The sequence below is a fragment of the Tamandua tetradactyla genome, chromosome 4 (genome assembly GCF_023851605.1).
Source record: "Tamandua tetradactyla isolate mTamTet1 chromosome 4, mTamTet1.pri, whole genome shotgun sequence".
In the NCBI taxonomy this organism is placed as follows: Eukaryota; Metazoa; Chordata; class Mammalia; order Pilosa; family Myrmecophagidae; genus Tamandua; species Tamandua tetradactyla.
Window position 1 is genome coordinate 32378163 of NC_135330.1, and position 17433 is coordinate 32395595.

The 17433-nt window shown below is 35.9% G+C and overlaps 1 protein-coding gene across 7 annotated transcripts in view; it reads left to right on the forward strand.

The window, feature by feature from the left end:
• The window catches only part of RASAL2 (RAS protein activator like 2), a 562368-nt gene that overhangs the window by 280419 nt on the left and 264516 nt on the right, over positions 1–17433 (forward strand). For 6 of the 7 annotated variants that reach the window (XM_077157105.1, XM_077157101.1, XM_077157107.1 and 3 more), the window contains exon 2: positions 4825–4949. In XM_077157105.1, coding sequence (XP_077013220.1) covers positions 4825–4949 — 125 coding nt within the window. Of the gene's footprint in view, positions 1–4824; positions 4950–5028; positions 5397–17433 lie in introns of those variants that run through there. The other variant, XM_077157103.1, reaches the window with a different exon arrangement.

Genomic DNA, 17433 nt, shown 5'->3' on the forward strand with positions numbered 1-17433 from the left:
GTTTTGATACTAGTTTGACTTTAATAGCATACCCAAATTCTGTCCCTTCATCCTTCTGCTCCCCCACTTTTTGTTATACTTGTTACAAATTATATATTTCTGCATTGGATATCCCAAATTGTAAATTTATCATTCTGTTTCATGCATTTGCATTTTAGTACCTATAAGAAGTCAAAATTAGAGTTATGTACCAAAAAATACAGTATAGTGTTATTGGCATTTGTACTTATCCATACGGTTTCCTTAACTGGATTTCTTTATGCTTGTTTGATTTACTGTCTGGTGTCCTTTCCTTTCACTTTGAAGAACTCCCTTCAGCATAGCTTATAATGTAGGACAGGGCTAATGGTGACAGACTCCCTCAGTTTTTGTTCATAGAGAATGTCTTAATCTATCCCTCTTTTTTTTTTTTTCCAAAGAAACATTTATTTACTAGTGCAAAGTATGCACGGTCACAATCTTTTCTCCCTCATTTTTGAAAGATAGTCTCACTAGATAGAATATTGTTGGCTTGAAGTTATTTTCATTTAGCACTTTAAATGTTTCATCCCATTGCCTTCTTGCTTTCATGGTTTCTGATGCAAAATCAGTATTTAATCTTATTGGAGCTCCTTGTTCATAACACGTTGCTTTTTTCTTGCAGCTTTTAGAACTCTCTTCTTGTCTGTGGCATTGGTCACTTTGACTAAAATGTGTCTGGGCATGGTTCTCTTCAAGTTTATCCTGCTATGGGTTAATTGTGCTTCTCAAATGTGTATATCCATGTCTTTTGTTAAATTTGGAAAGTTTTCTGTCATTAATTATTTATTATCCCTTCTGCCCCTTCTCTTTTTCTGCTCTTTCTGGCACTCCCATAAAGTGTATATTAGCACACTAGATGTAGTCCCACAGGTCTCATAAATTCATGTTCTAGTTTGCTAGCTGCCAGAATGTGATATACCAGAAACAGAATGGCTTTTAAAAGGGGGAATGTATTAAGTTGCAAGTTTATAGTTCTAAGCCTGTGAAAATGCCCTAATTAAAGCAAGTCTATAAAAATGTCCAAATTAAGACACCAATAAGAGATTACCTTCAATCTAGAAAGGTCAATGAAATGAAGTTCAGGATTTCTTTCTAAACTGAAAAGGCACATGACAAATTTGGCAATGTCTGATAGCCTTTTCTCCAGGCTTCTTGTTTTGTGAGGCTCCCCTGGGGGCATTTTCCTTCTTCATCTCTGGTTGCATGGGCTACTGTGGTTCTCGTGGCTCTCTCATGGCTCTGAAGCTTTCTTCAAAACATTTCCTCTTTTACCTTTAAATTAATCAAGACTCACCTGGAATGGGTAGTGTCACATCTCCCTCCAATCAAAGGTTAATACCCACAATTGGGTGCGTCACATCTCCATGGAGATAATCTAATCAAATTTCCAACCTACAGTGCTGAATAGAAATTAAAAGAAACTGCAGCCTCCCCAAGATGGATCAGGATTAAAACATGGCTTTTCTAGGGTACATAATCCTTTAAAACAAGCACAATTCGGTTTACTTTTCTCACTCTTTTTTCTTTCTGTGCCTCAGCCTGAATCATTTCAGTTGTCTTATGTTGAAGATCATTGGTTATTTCTTCTGCCAGCACCAATCTGCCATTGAAACCCTCTAGGGAAGTTTTCATTTCAGATGTTGTGGTCTTCACCTCCACCATTTCGTTTGGTATCTTTTAAAACATTTCTAACCATTAATTGAGATTCTCATATTGGTTATCCACCTTTTTCCCAATATCATTTCTTTCTTTCTTTGATGTTTTCCTTTGATCTCCTTGTGCATATTGAAGATCATTTTTTTTGTCTTAGGTATCTCCAGAGTCTGTTCATCTTCATTGATTGTTTTTGGATTTTTATCTTATTCCTGGGGATAGGCCATCATTTACTATTTCTTTAGTTGACTAGTAATCTTTTGTTGCACACTGTACATTTTAAAGTGTTAACTTTGGGATTTAGCCCTGAGCTGTGTATTTCTTAAGTTTGTATCCAGTTAGCGATACGACAGTGATTTCCTTAAGTACTGGCAGTTAACAGTAACAAACATATCAATGCAAGCAATGCCTTTCACAGTCTTTGCAAATTGACTTTATGTTGGCTAGCGCCTTCCTTCAAAGCTTAGCCCTCCTATAAAGAAGAGTCCACAGGGAAATGGATCCTCTCCATTCTTTTTTGTGCCTGTTTCTTGTCCTGGGTGTGGAATTCCCCCACTTACAGGAATCTAACTGTCCACTCCATTACCTATGAGAAATTCTATGCCTTAATGCAGGTAATCCTTTGCCCCAGACCACTTCACCTTAAAATTGTTTCTTACACTGTTTTAGCTATCTGCAAATATTTCTGCCTTGCAGGGCAAGTTCAAGAAGGTTGAGCCAGTTTCCTGGTTCAGTCTTTCAGGTTACCACTAGATAGGCACCAGTATGCCCATAGGTGTTATTCTGCTGTCTGTGGGGCAGGACCAGGAACCCACAATGGTAGCACAAGTGAACTCGCACAGCACCAGGGAGAGATTGAGGAAGGGTCCAGCAAGAGCACCACAAATTTTTCCTACCGTTTTTTTAAAGCTATGTTTTCTTGATTGGGTAGGTACCCACCAAATAACTGTAACCCTGTAGCTGTTTTCCAGAGTTTTGAGGAAGTTGGCTCTGCCAGTCTTTACTAGTTGTTCACAAATTTGCACAGCACCCTGCAGTGTCTTGGGAAACTGGGAGTCCCTTTATTTTAATTCTTATAGGCAGGGCCTGTCAATATCTTCTAGCCTAGTAGAGATCATGAGATTGCTGTTAAAATTAAATTTCAGTGGGTAGTTTAGGTCACTCATAGCTAACTTATTTAAGAAGTTAGTTATTTGAAAGAAAACTTTGTGTAGGTCACAAAACATCCCATTTCCACTTAAATTAGGTGCATTCCTCTGCATTGAAGCATTCTTGGTATTTAACTCTAAAAATAGGCCTACATTAAATGAAAAATCTTTTTCTTTGTTGAAATCATGTGAAAAGAATTTTTTTCACATGGTTAGGCAAGAATACTTTACATGTGTCAAAAGGATTAAAAAGTTACTTCCTTATTATTATTTTTTATGATGATTAGAAGAAATTTTGAAGTCCAAAGAAAACTTTAAAATAATTTAAGAGTGCACTGGTGGTTCAATGGTAGAATGCTCGCCTGCCATGTGGAAGACATGGAGTTTGATTCCCAGCCCATGTACCACTATTCCCTTCCAAAATTTAAAATGTGCTTCTCACACAAGGCAAGAATTGGAAGTGGGAAAAGACAGTTGATATGGAATGAAAAAGCTCTAGTTACAGCAGAAGGGATGTTCTGCTGTGCACAGGGCAGAGGTTGTTAAAAGCAAGAAAAAAACTATGAACTTTTAAGAATTAACAACATGTCCAGCAAAGCCCTAGTATGGTATTTTGTTGTTGTTGTTTTAATATGTTTATTATAAACAACAAACAAATATGCAAACATTCTTCACATAGTTACAGTCACCAAGTATGGTATTGATTCTTAGACCTTTAATTATTTGTGGAGGCATTGATAAGTTACAGTTGATGCAGTTTAATTAGACTTAGGAAGGAAAGTGAGTTAAGCCAGAAGAAACAATTAAGATGTTGGACAGGTAACTGGTTTTAAGAAGAGAGACATATGCTTACCTGTCCTAATTACTCACTTGCTAAATTTATATGTAAATATGCTATCATTATGCATAAATAGATAATTATAACACATGTAGGACACATTGGGATTTCCTTGGAATCAGTACCAGGAATATTATCATCTGTGAAAAAAGAAAAAAAATCTGTAGCAAACCATGATAAATCCAATTGAAAAATACCCATCTAATAGATACAGCATGCTTATTTATAATACTCTCTTTCCCTTATGTGTGTTTGTTTTGTAAACTATTAACTTCAGTTTGAGTTGTTCTTGTAGAATAATCACTAAATAATTATAAATAATGCATTTTAAACAATTTCTGCAGTATATTAGAAGAATTATTCCTTAGTGGTTAAATAACTTTTAATATATATTGAACTGTCATAAAATCCTTCATTTATCCAGCTCATGATTCAGATAATGTTCCAAGATTCACAGCATGGAGCAATGTTAAGTGACCAGTTCATATAAAAAATTTTACAGTAATAAAGGTGACAGTAACCACTTGATATTTTACTAGGAAATGACACATTTTTCTTTGCTATTCCATGCCTCCACCTCTAATCAACATAGTGGTAATATATTTAAATCTTTACTTGTAAGAAATTGTTTTCTGTTTTTAAGGCCTTACTGGCCTCTAGTGGTAATATATGTTATAGTTTAAGCATTTCTAACACTTAATGAGTAACTAAAAATAAAGCCATTTTGAAGACATGTTCTGCCAATAAATTCACTCTTTCAGTTTTAAGTCTACAGTGTTCTCTCAAACTATAGATGGAATATCATCTTCCTCCCAAAGATCTGAGGCTTTATCTTTGGTTATTGTCTCTGGTTTGTCCTCACCTCTTTGTTTTGAATGATACTGGTTTAGATCTGATTTGCATATAATGTTGATTTTTATCATGTCAAGTTTGTGCTAACAGTTCTTCCTAGAGTATTTCTCTGTAGTCTGTGGACCAAATTTTCCTTATTCTGTACATAACGATTTTTATTTTCTTAAAAAGGATACGTTTTCAATTTACCATTGGGGTTGATGTTTATACTTACCTTTTTATTTAGTTTTTGAAGACTTCTACATTTGATATACTGGTTTAGTAAACCTGACAAGTGATTTGTCACTTTTGTTTTTCTCTCTTCTCACAAAGATGTGAAAGGACCTCCTACCCACCGTCTGTCTTGTGGTCAGTCACCATACACCGAGACAACATGGGAGAGGAAGTATTGTATCCTCACGGACAGCCAATTGGTGTTGCTCAACAAAGAGAAGGAGGTAAGATTAATATTACTGAGGAATGCTACTTTCCTGTTCTGACTAAATCCCTGAAATAATCTAGGTTGTTTTTGTTTTTGTTTTTGTGTTTTTGCATTTTGATGTCCTCTTTATGAAAATAGAGGCTTTATGAATGATAAACTGTAGGTAAGCCTAAAGGACTTCTGATGTCATAATGATATGTTATTGCCTTGGAGGGGCTCATTCAACAAGATGGATCTGGAACAGTGAATGAGATGTTGAGTTAAATTGAGAAATCTGGAATCAGAGGGAATTGGATTGTGCAGGCCTGGGCCTAAAAATAGCCTAGAGGGGATGCTGGCGATTTTATCAGTCAGCTTCCCAGCAAGAAACAAATGTCAAACACGGTGGAATTAATTGGAAAAGGGTTTAATGAAGGGACCAATAGCAGAGGTGTGGACAGCAGAAGGGACCCACTAAAGGATGGTAAGCACCATCAACTAACAACTGAGTCATCACACTAAGCTTTTGGGGCAAGGGGAGGGAGCAGTGTTTCTGGAATTGAGAGAGAGCTGAAGATGCATGAAAGGACTGCTTGACGGTTGCTGTGGCTATACACAAAAGATACTCCCTGTGCTAAATCAAAATGACTCAGCAGGAAGAAAGCAAGGAAAAATAAACACCCCAGCTCCTTTCCCCTGCCTTCTGATTTCCTGCAGCTGTCACCTAATGGTCAATCCTAACCTGAAGCAAGAGAAAAAGATTATTCTTCCTGCATTCCAAGACACATGGCATGGGAGAGAAGGGGCATAGAATGCACCTAGAGAGGCAGACAGAATGTAACCAACACAGACAACTAGTTCTTTGTACCTTTTCTGTTGTTCCTCTACCTTAAAAACCTCTTGAATTCATATCCACTACTCTACTCTTCACAACTGTTACAGTGTACGAATCCTTCCACATCCAAAGAACTCATTTGCTTTTTGGTGATTAATCAGAAAGTTGATATAATTCTGGTTTGGTAGGGTCATAAAACCATCCTACTCTAATCACCTCCACATTAAAAAAATAATAAGTTAAAATGATCTTGACAAAGAAGAGGGATAATAAGAGGAAGGGAGAAGAAAAAATATGATTCATTGAAGAAGAAAGATTGATTGCCAGAAATATATAAATAACTTGAAAGATGTAAGTAGATGTTCACTCAGTAAGTCATTCTTCCTGAAAAGTAAGTTCAATCAGAAGCAAATGCAGAGACAACAAATGAATAGGGAACACACTTCTTAATTCTGATATCATCTCCCATTCATCTTCATTCTCTCCTCCTTTCCCACTCCTTGTCTCTTTTCTTTTCCATTCCCTCTTTACCCCATCCCTTTTCTTTTCCTCCCTTCTCCTACTCAGTACATTTTACTATGGTAAAGTCAAGGTTATAATAATAAAACAATTTCAGTTTCTTTTTTTATTTTAATAAACAGTGCTTTCTTGCAAGGGCCCAGCTAATGTGCCCTCCATAAAAAACTTGCTTATTCTTCTTTTCTAGCCATTAAAAAAATTCCTTACTTTTGTTGCCGTCCTCCTACCCATGTTCCTATTCAAATATTTTAATATTATTGAATTTTATTTTGTTACAACGATTTAATAAATGTCAGCCTTTTTTAGAACAATCTAGTGCTTGCCGTTGTGTTAATAAGTAGATACGTAATAAAAATTAATAAAATAAATATTAGTGTATAACATTTCTAATTATCCAATTTTAATAAACAGATCATTCAAAATGCTCTTTTTAGTCACCCTACACTGTAGCAGTTTTTTTCTCAGAGATATAAATCAGGAGTGGTATAAGCAGATTATTTGCTGTCTTTTTGCTGTCACCTATATTTCTTAAAAATTATTTTAATAGTAATTTATTTGTCATGGTAGTTTATATAAACCAGTCTACGACTTATTCTGAATGTTTCCCAGTAAAGCTTTGCTCCAAAGGGAAATGTTAAATTACAATAAAAAGAAAAAAGAACATTTAGCATATTATAAAGAATCGTATTTAAAGGCAGTTTGATGCACAATCCAGGGACCTGTGCAGGACACTTAAAATATAATTAAACTACAGTCATGAAGGCTTTTACAATTCATAATTCTAAACGAGAGTATTATTTATAAAGAAGTACAAATTGACTTTTACATTCAACTTTAGTTAAATGAAGGCATTCAGTGTTCTTCCTGAATAATACCTTTAGTTTCTCACATTTCATTCAGAGTTATTTTATAATGAAATAATCTTCATCTGCTCTTATCACAGCTGTGTAATTTTTTTTTCTAAATGTAGGAAGGCCATAAAATATATGGCACTGTAATTAAACTGACGGCCTAAATACAATGGATTTTTTCTTCTGCTGAAGTTTTTTATGTAGCTATGTGTTACAAACCAGGTCTTTTGAGAAAAATCTTAAGCTGTTGTCAGGAAGCAAAAATGCTACCCTGGAACTGTTACTCTTCTCTTTAAAATATTGCAGGTGAAAAATATTCTGTTATTCACCATGTCTTTAATATGTTGTAGCTCTCGTCTTCCAGGCCTCAAAGCTGGACAGGGAGTTGGCACTCTTGCAGCTAGTGAGCTGGTCATCCACTTTTGCCTGAATAGTCAGTATGATTTTGAGTTCCTTTCTGTTGATGAAAATCAATTTCTTCATAAGTAGCTTCTGCAATGACAGTGGGCACTTAAGGGATCAAACTCCATTATCTCGTAGTAATTGAGTAGCTAAAGATCATTCTTTGTCACTGTTGGATGATTATTGGGCAAGGATAGCAGCCTCTGGTTTCCTTATCTACATTTATTCAGTTTAATACTCTATGAAATGAAATAGCTGAAAGACAGCAGAAGTACAAGAAGCATGTCTTAGCCAGGACCAGGTTATAATGGGTTGATTAAATATCTCTGATTAATTGAGAAGCCTAGGCCCAGGCCCTCTTCTTTTATTTTTTTAACTTTTTTTATTGTATAGTATAATATATATACAAAGCAGAGAAATTAAAAAGCAATACTTTTCATGGCACTCTTCAAAAAGTGGTTACAAGATGGATCCCAGAGTTTGTCATGGACTACCATGTGATCCTCTCTTATTTTTCCTTCTAGCTGCTCCAAAGGCTTAAATACTTTCTTATCATCACAATCGACTTTTTTTCCCTTCTTTTTTTGTAAGCAATAACATATATATACAAAAAAAGCTATAAACTTCAAAGCATGGCACCAGAATTAGTTGTAGAACATATTTTGAACTTTGACATGGATTACAGTTTCACAGTTTTAGGTTTTTACTTCTAGCTACTCTAAAATACTGAAGACTACATATTCATTTGTTAAGTCCTGTTGTCTGTGTTTAATTCCACCATCACCTTTGATCTTTCCATACCTCTCATTGGGGTTTTGGCTATGGCAATTCTAAATTTTTGAGATTGGAAGGGTCTGCCACTAATATGGGGTAGTGAAATGAAACTACATGATGTTCTGGAGACAAATGGGCTAGGTTTCAGGACTTATTTGGACCAGGGACCCATCTGGAGGTTGTAGGTTTCTGGCAAGTTCCCTTGTGCCAGGTCCTCTTTTGTTTCCATGATAAATAATTTTCTAAAACAATGTGTTTTGTGCTTTATCCTTTTTTTTTTTTTTGTCAGTTACATGGGTAGCCCTTAACACCTGGCAAACTCTCTGCTCCCGCATTCTAATCTCATAAGGCTCTGTATATCCCCTTTTCTGTAACAGAAACCTTTTGAAACCTTTCAGTGTGCTTCTGCACCTCATGGGTCATCATCAGCAAAACACACTATTTCTTTCACCTTTTCTCTGAAGGAGTCCCTTAACTTCTTGGTATAATGGGAACCGGAATCTTCCCTGAGGAGACACTATCTTTCAGAAAGTCCTCTCAAGTGATGTCTGGTTTTCTCCCACAGCCTTCATACCATGCTGCCTGGAGTAGATAATTGGTCCTTTCATGGCTGTTTCCTGTCTGATCTCCTTTATCTTCCCTAAAAAGTCCTCATTTGAATCTTATGTTTTAGTCGTCTTTCAACCCCACCTTACTCCTCATTTTTTATTGATTTTTAACTTGGGGCTTATTATCATTATCTTACTACTCCAAGCTTAATTTTTGTTTTAATATTTTTATTGATAAATCTTAACACACAAATATTCCATAGATGATGTACAATCAGTGGCTTACAATATCATCACTTAGTTGTGTATTCATCATTATCATTTCTTAGAACATTTGCATCACTCTAGATAAAAGAAAAAACTCATACATACTGTACCCCTTATCCCTCTCTCTCATTGACCACTGGTATTTCCATCTACCCAATTTATTTTAACCTTTGTCCCCCAATTATTTGTTTGTTTTTTATCCATATATTTTTTTTTCATATTTTTTACTCATCTGTTCATACCCTATTTAAAAGGAGCATCAGACGCAGGGTTTTCACAACCACACAGTCACGTTTTAAAAGTTGTATTGACATATAGTCATCTTCGGGAATCAAGGTTACTGGAACACAGCTCAACAGTTTCAGGTACTTCCCTCTAGCCACTCCAAATCACCATAAACTAAAAAAGGATATCTATATAATGCATAAGAATAGCCTCCAGGATAACCTGTTGACTTGTTTGAAATCTCCTAGCCACTGAAACTTTATTTTGTCTTATTTCTCTCTTTCCCCTTTTGGTCAAGACTTTCTCAATCCCTTGATGCTGGGTCCTGGCTTATCCTGGGATTTCTGTCCTATGTTGCCAGGATGACTTAAAGCCCTGGGAGTCATGTCCCACATGGGGGGGAGGGTGGAGGGCAGTGATTTCATTTGCCACATTGGCTTACAGAGAGAGGCCACATCTGAGCAACAAAAGAACTTCTCTGGGAGTGACTCTTGGGTCTAATTTTAAGTAGGCTTAGCCTATCCTTTGAAGGAATAAATTTCATAGGGGTGAATCCCAAGATTGACGGCTCAGCCTGTTGTTTTGGTTGTCTCCACTGCTGGTGAGAATATCAGAAATTATCCAAATGGGAAGTTAAATATTTCCTCCTTTCTCCCCAGTGCCCCAACGGGACCTTACAAATATTTCTTTATTCACTACCCAGATTACTCTGGAATATATCGGGGTATCATACTAACCTGGACAAACCAACAAAGTCTCACACCCTATTCAAGATTCCATGTTCTTATGGTACTCAACTAAACTGGCCATACAAATTAAATTAGGAAATGCACTACCCAAAATATAAATTTTGCACCAAATAAACATCTCTCCCTTTGATCTCACACACAAGTTAAAGTTTTAAAATATGAACGATATTATCCTTTACCCTATATTCTAATTTACCTTAGTACTATCCAGATCAGCTTCATTCATGTGTCTACTCAAAGTCAGATCCCTTTTTCAACTTTTTAAACAGTTCCTGTATGGGATATTGCTGCCTCTCATAGCTTCAGAGCTCTAATTCTAAATCTCAGGTGTCACATAAATACCCGATTAATCAAACAGCTCAGTATCTCAGAATTTAGAAACAACAATTACAACTCCAGAATATATATGACTGATGTAAGAGCTTATAATCTAGGACCCTTTGCAGTAGGTCCCAACCTGATAACCCATGCTCTCGACTTCAGTTCACCAAGTTTTTGTATTATAGTTAGTCCAAATGAGTGAGGCATAATAATGTTTCTTTTTTTGTTTCTGACATTTCATTCAACAGTTCATTCACTTAGTTCATTCACTTAGTAGCATGCCTGCAGTTCATTCACTCAGTTGCATGCCTCACAAATTCATTCCTTCTTGCAGCTAGCTGCTCAGTAGTCCATTATATGTATATGCTGTAGTTCCCCCTTCGATTCCACAGTCTACCCTTACACTGCCTCTATCCACTGTGGGTTGCAAACACTGCATCTTAGACACTAGTGAGCAAATGTCCATTTGAGTCCCCACACTCAGTTCCTCCAAGTATATACTGAGTAATGGAGTTTCAGGATCATATGGCAACCCCACTCCTATCTTCCTATGGAACCACCAAGAGGCTGTACCTCTTGGTTTCCCTACCAACAGTGAATTTTCTCCGCAATTTCTCTGGCACTTATTTCTCTCTGTTCATTTTTAAGCAGTTTTATTCACACATCATACAATCCAACCTAACTGTATAGACATGACTTTGCCCCATAATCTATCTGAAGACATTTCCTTTTCTTCCACGAAGAATCCATATCCCTTCCCCATATTCCCAGCCTGTTGACATTTAGTTTTGGCATAATGCCTTTGTTACATTCAGTGGAAACATATTACAGTGTTACTGTTGACTATAGACCCTCGCTTGCATTGAACGTACTTTTTCCCATATACCATCTATTTTCAAAACCCTGCAGTATTGACATTCATTTGTTGTTCCTTATGCAAAAACATTTTTTTGTCTGAACAGGCTTAATTTGATGGTTTCAATCTCTACAGAGATGATCCTTTCAAAACACCTGCTCTCAGTTCCTTGAACTCTTCTCTTCTAAGGATCTTTTCCTCTTTCCTACCTTATCACTATAATTCCTTCATATTGTCAGTTTCATACATCCCATCCCACTCTCTGACCATCATCTTCTATCATTCTAGCTCATTCCTTATTCCAACAGTCCTGCAACCCTTCAGAGATCTACAGTCCATTAAACCTCTCCTTTTTCTAACCTTCACGCCTCTCATGTCCTCTTTTTCTTCTTTATCCTCTCTGAATTCCATGGTCAGTCGTTCTGACTGTTCCTTTGTATACTCCAAGTTTCTTGCCCCTCTTTTGCTCCATCTACTTACTTAACAAAGCAATAGCCCAGTTAAATCCCACTCCCTGTCTATTCTGCCCTGCATCTGTGGAACTTCATATGTCTGAAGAAAAGCACATTACCAGGTTGACAGTCTTACTTTAAATTCATTATTGCAAACCTAACAGAGTTCTCAGTGCTACTAGGTAATCACAAAACATTTGCCTAGTCTATTTGTTGCTCTGCTCTCCTAGACTAGTACTTCTCATTCTGTCTATGGTGAAGGAACAGTTTTCCCCCCTTTTCATCATAGACAATAAAATAATATAAAATGGATTTTCAGAAAAATGAAATTTTAAAAAGACGTCAGCATTTCTTGTTAAATTTAACAGACTTGAAATTGTAATTCAACAAATATAACAAAATAATCATAGCATAGGAAAAGAAGGAGTAGAATTACAAAATTTCTTCATTGAATTCTTCACCTTCATTGAAAGTATGCTGTAAAACAAGACAAATATACTGATCATACCACGCACACTTACTGTACATTTTTATGTATACTTTCTTTTTTATCAAGGTCCAGTAACAATTTGCAGAACAGTGTAGGACATTGAATGACACTTTGAGTAGTAGCTGAGTCCAAAATGACTTCCAAGATGATTTTTCATACCTTCACCTCTCTCCTCAAACCTCCTATCTTCTCTGTTATTTTTACTTAGAGTTGATTGGTTTGCTTCCTACTTCACCAAAAAAATGGAGACATTCAGAAGAATGATCCTGCAAACCCCAGTATCCATATCTACATAGACACTAGCAAGTGTTTCCTTATACTCTGTCATCCCTCCATTAAGTATGATTGAAATGTACATTCTCCTAATGTCAGCCCCTCCACTTGCCTATTCAAAGATAAGTCACTAACAATCCTTCAATTGTAGGATATATCATTAGCAATTTTTGCATCTTCAGTTTTTTGCTTTCTACCAGATCATTCCCATCAGCATGATATTACTTTTTTCATTTCAAAACAATTACTTGCACATCATATAATCCAATCTAAGTAAATAGACACGCCTTCACCACCATAATCTATAGGAAGACATTTCCTTTTCTTTCCCATAGAATCTATACCCTTTCCCTATACCCCTCACTTGTTGACATTTAGTTTTGGCATAATGCCTCCATTACATTGAATGGAAGCATATTAGAATGTTACTGTTGACTATAGACTCTTGCTTGCATTGATCACACCTTTTCCTGTAAACCATCCATTTTCAACCCCTTACAGTGTTGACATTAATTTTTTCTCCCTCATGCCAAAATATTTTTATATTTGTACATTTAATCACCTTCATTGTCCACTCTAGGCATTCCTAAGGTATACTATCTCAGTCTTTATCCTCTGTCTTTCCTTCTGGTTTCACACATGCCTCCAGCCCTTCTCCCTCAACCATACTCACATTCAGCTTCATTCAGTGTACTTATATTATTGTGCTATCATCAGGTACTATTGTGCTGTCCATTTTCTGACTTTTTACACTCAGCCTGTTGCACAATTTGTATCCCTTCAGCACCAAATTCCCAATCTCGACCTTCTATCTCCTGATAACCTGTATTGTTAACTTTAACTCTCAAAGTTCACTCATTAATATTAGTTCATATTATTGAAACTAAACAGAATTTGTCCTTTTGTTTCTGGCTAATTTCATTCAGCATAATGTCCTCAAGGTTCATCAACATTGTTAAGTACTTCATGATTTTATTCTTACAGCTGTAGTATTCCATTGTATGTATATACCACAGCTTATTTAGCCACTCCTCCATTGAGGGCTGTTTGCATCTCTTGGCAATCGTAAATAATGCTGGTATAAACATTATATAAATATAAGTGTGAAATGTCCATTTGTGTCCTTACCTTCAGATCCTCTGAACATATGGGATTGCTGGATCATGTGACAGTTCTATACTTAGCTTCTTGATGAACCGCCAAACTGCCTTCCAGAGTGGTTGTTCCATTTTACATTCCCACCAACAGTGGATAAGTGTGCCTCTTTACTATATCCTCTCTAACACTTGTCATTTTCTGTTTTTTTTTTTTTATAATGGCCATTCTAGTGGGTGTCAGATGATATTTCACTGTGGTTTTGATTTGCATTTCCCTAATAGCCAGTGAAGTTGAGCATCTTTCATGTGCCTTTTAGCCATTTGTATTTTCCTCTTCTGAAAAGTGTCTGTTTGTATCTTTTGCCCATTTTTTAATTGAGGTGTTTGTCTTTCTGTGGTTGAGTTGACGTATTTCTTTATATATTCTGGATACTTATCTGAGGTGGTTTCCAAATACTGTCTCCCATTGAGTAGGCTACCTTTTTCTTTTCCTGACCAAGTTCTTTGATGCACAAAAGAACTTTGTGTTTAATTTTGAGATGATCCTGTTTATCTATGTCTTTTTTTCAGTGCTCATGTTTTGGGTGTAAGGTCTAGGAAACCACCTCCTATTACAAGATTTATAAGATATTTCCCTGTATTTTCTCCTAACAATTTTATGGTCTTAACGCTAATATTTAGTCTTTGATCTATTTTGAGAGGTGAGATATAGATCCTCTTTCATTCTTTTGCATATTATTTATTCTTTTGCATATCTGGATAGCCAGTTCTCCAAACACGATTTATTGATGTGGCTGCTCTGTCCCATGTGGGTGGGCTTGACCACCTTATCAAAGATCAGTTATCCACGGATGAGAGGGTCTATTTCTGAACATTCTACTTGATTCCATTGGTCAGTACATCTATCTTGATGCCAGTACCATGCTGTTTTGACAACTGTAGCTTTAATATGCTTTAAAATCAGGTAATGTGAGACCTCTGACTTCATTTTTCTTTCTTAAGATATTTTTAGCTATTCAGGGCAACTTCCCCTTCCAAATAAATATGGTTATTGATTTTTCTATTTCTGCAAAGTAAGTTTTTTGGATTTTAATTGTTGTTGTATTAAATCTATAAATTATTTGGGGTAGAATTAACTTATATTTAGTCTTCCAGTTCATGAATACAGTATGCCCTTCCATTTATTTAGGTCTTCTGTGATTTCTTTTAGCAATTTCTTATAGCTTTCCATGTATAGGTCTTTTGTATCCTTGGTTAAAGTTATTCCTAAATATTTTATTCTTTTGGTTGCATACAGTTATTTTTCCCTTCTTAAAAGAAAGAATAAACTTGTTTTGACCTTATTACTGCCTCCAGTTACTACACCTTTCTTTGCTCTTTTGCAACAAAAGTTATTGAAACTTCTACATTCATTCTCTCTGATTTTTCTCCTCTCATTCTCTGTTAACCCTACTCCAGTCAGACTCTCAGACACAGTACTCTGCCAAAATTGCTCTTGTTAAGCTCACTAGTGACCTCCACATTGCTAAATTCAGCGGGCAGTTCTTAGTTCTCATGCTACTTAATCTTTTAGTGGCAGTTAACACACTTGGTCACTCATTCCTTCTCCTGAAATCTCTTTCTTCACTTGGCTTCCATGAGACCATGGTCTCTTAGTTTCTCTCCTGCTTCTCTAGCAGTTCTTGCTGGTTCATTTTTGCAGATTTCTCTTATCTCCAAATCTTACCATAGCAGTTCCCCAGAGTTCAATCTTTATCCCCTGTTTTCTTAGAATCTCATCCAATGTTATGACTTTACCTTTAATGCTGATGATTCCTTATTTCATATCTTAAGTCTACACATCTCTCTTCTCTACACTAATGGATCCATTTGCGTATTACACTACACTCATGGATCCATCTGCCTATTACACATTTCCATTTAGATATATAATAGATAGTTCCTTCATTCCTCAGACTGAACCCCTAACCTTCCCTCCCAAATCTGTCAGAGGTCATCTCTATCTCCATTAATGGCAACTCCATTCTTCCAAGTTTCAAAGGCCAAAAACTTTGCCCCCAACTCACTACATTCCAGCCATACTGGCTTCCTCATTATTCATGGAACACATCAAGCATTGTCTTTTTTCAAGGCCCTAGCCCTGGCTTTTCCCTCTGCCTGAAAACTTCTTCCCTCAGATATCTGCTTGGCTCACTTTCTAACCTCCTTCAAGTCTTTGCTTACAAGGCACTTGTTCAGTAAAGCCAACCTAAACCAAACTATTCAAAATTGCAAGTTTTGTCCTCCATCTCCATCCAGAACTTCTGATTTAGTTACTTTAACTCTTCTTTATTTAAACAGCATTTTTCACCTTCTAAAATGCTATATAATTTACTTACTATGTTCATTGTCTATTGTCTTCTTTTCCTTACTAGAATGTAAGCTTTAGGGCAGGGATTTTGTCTCTTTTATTCAATGTCGTATTCCCAGTGCTTTGATAAATTTCTGACACATAGTAAATTCTGAATAAATATTTGTTGAATGAACATTGTAAAAGCTGACTTTATAAACTTGATTCCTGAATGTCTATTTCTTTATCATAAGTTTGAGAGAAGGATAATCTCTTCTTCCATCTTTCTTTTCTGTGATAGATCTACCTGGAGCTTCAAACTTAATTCCTCATAGTTTCTGAAGCTGAATAATAAAAAGAGAAGGAGAAAAATTATATAAAAGATGCTTTTCCATCTTTGGATAAGTAATTCCATCTTTATTTATGGAACACTAGTATGTGTGAAATATTGCAGTCCAAAAGATATAGTTTTCTTGGGGACACATTGAGATTAGTTAAAAATTATAGCATAACCAATAAACTAACTGCAAAGGAATGATACACTGAGGTACGTCCTGGAGTTGGTTATAGTGTATAGTGGAAAAATGACAAAAAAAAGTGTTTAACTGAAAAAGTTATGCTTGGGCCATGTCTTTTTTTTTTTGTTTAATATTGTTATGGATACTTCTTCACACATGTACATTCCATACATGATGTATAAGTAGTGGCTCACAATATCATCACATAGTTGGATATTCATCATCATGATCATTTTTTAGAACATTTACATCACTCCAGAAAAACAAATAAAAAGGAAAAACAAACAAACTCATACATACCGTACCCCTCCCTCTCATTGACCACTGGTATTTCCATCTACCCAATTTATTTTGCCCCTTGTCCCCCCTATTATTTATTTATTATTTATCTGTATTTTATTACTCATCTGTCTAAACCCTGGATAAAAGGAACAACAGACATAAGGTTTCCACAATCCCATAGTCACATTGTAAAAGTTATATCTTTATGGAATCATGGGCCATGACTAAAGGGACAGATAAAAGTTCACTAGCAGGAAAAGAAGGGAAGGACATTCCATGTATATATAGAGATGAAAGTCAAGAAACATCTTATTTCTCTTTGGCCACTGCTAAATATTTTTCCTTCTTGGAAAATGGTTTGTTAGGGAAAGAGTGATAGTTGGCAAGAATCAGACAATAAAGAGCCCTGAAGGCCATGCTAAGGAATTTGAACTTTATTCTGGAATTGATTAGGACCATGGAAAACAGGGCAATCGCATCACAAAATTTGCTACATAAAAAAATAGCTCTGTTGATCATAGGGAAAATTGAGTGAAAGGAGAAAGGATTGGAAGCAGATAGACCAATTATGAGATTTTTGTGTAGACCAGATAAGGGATGATGAGTTTACAGAAAAATTTAATACCCTGAGACAGTTGATTATGTGCTACCATTACTAGATTTAGATAATTGAATTAAGTCTCTAGGAAAAATGTTAAACCATTGCTGCAACTGCTACTCAAATAATAAATTT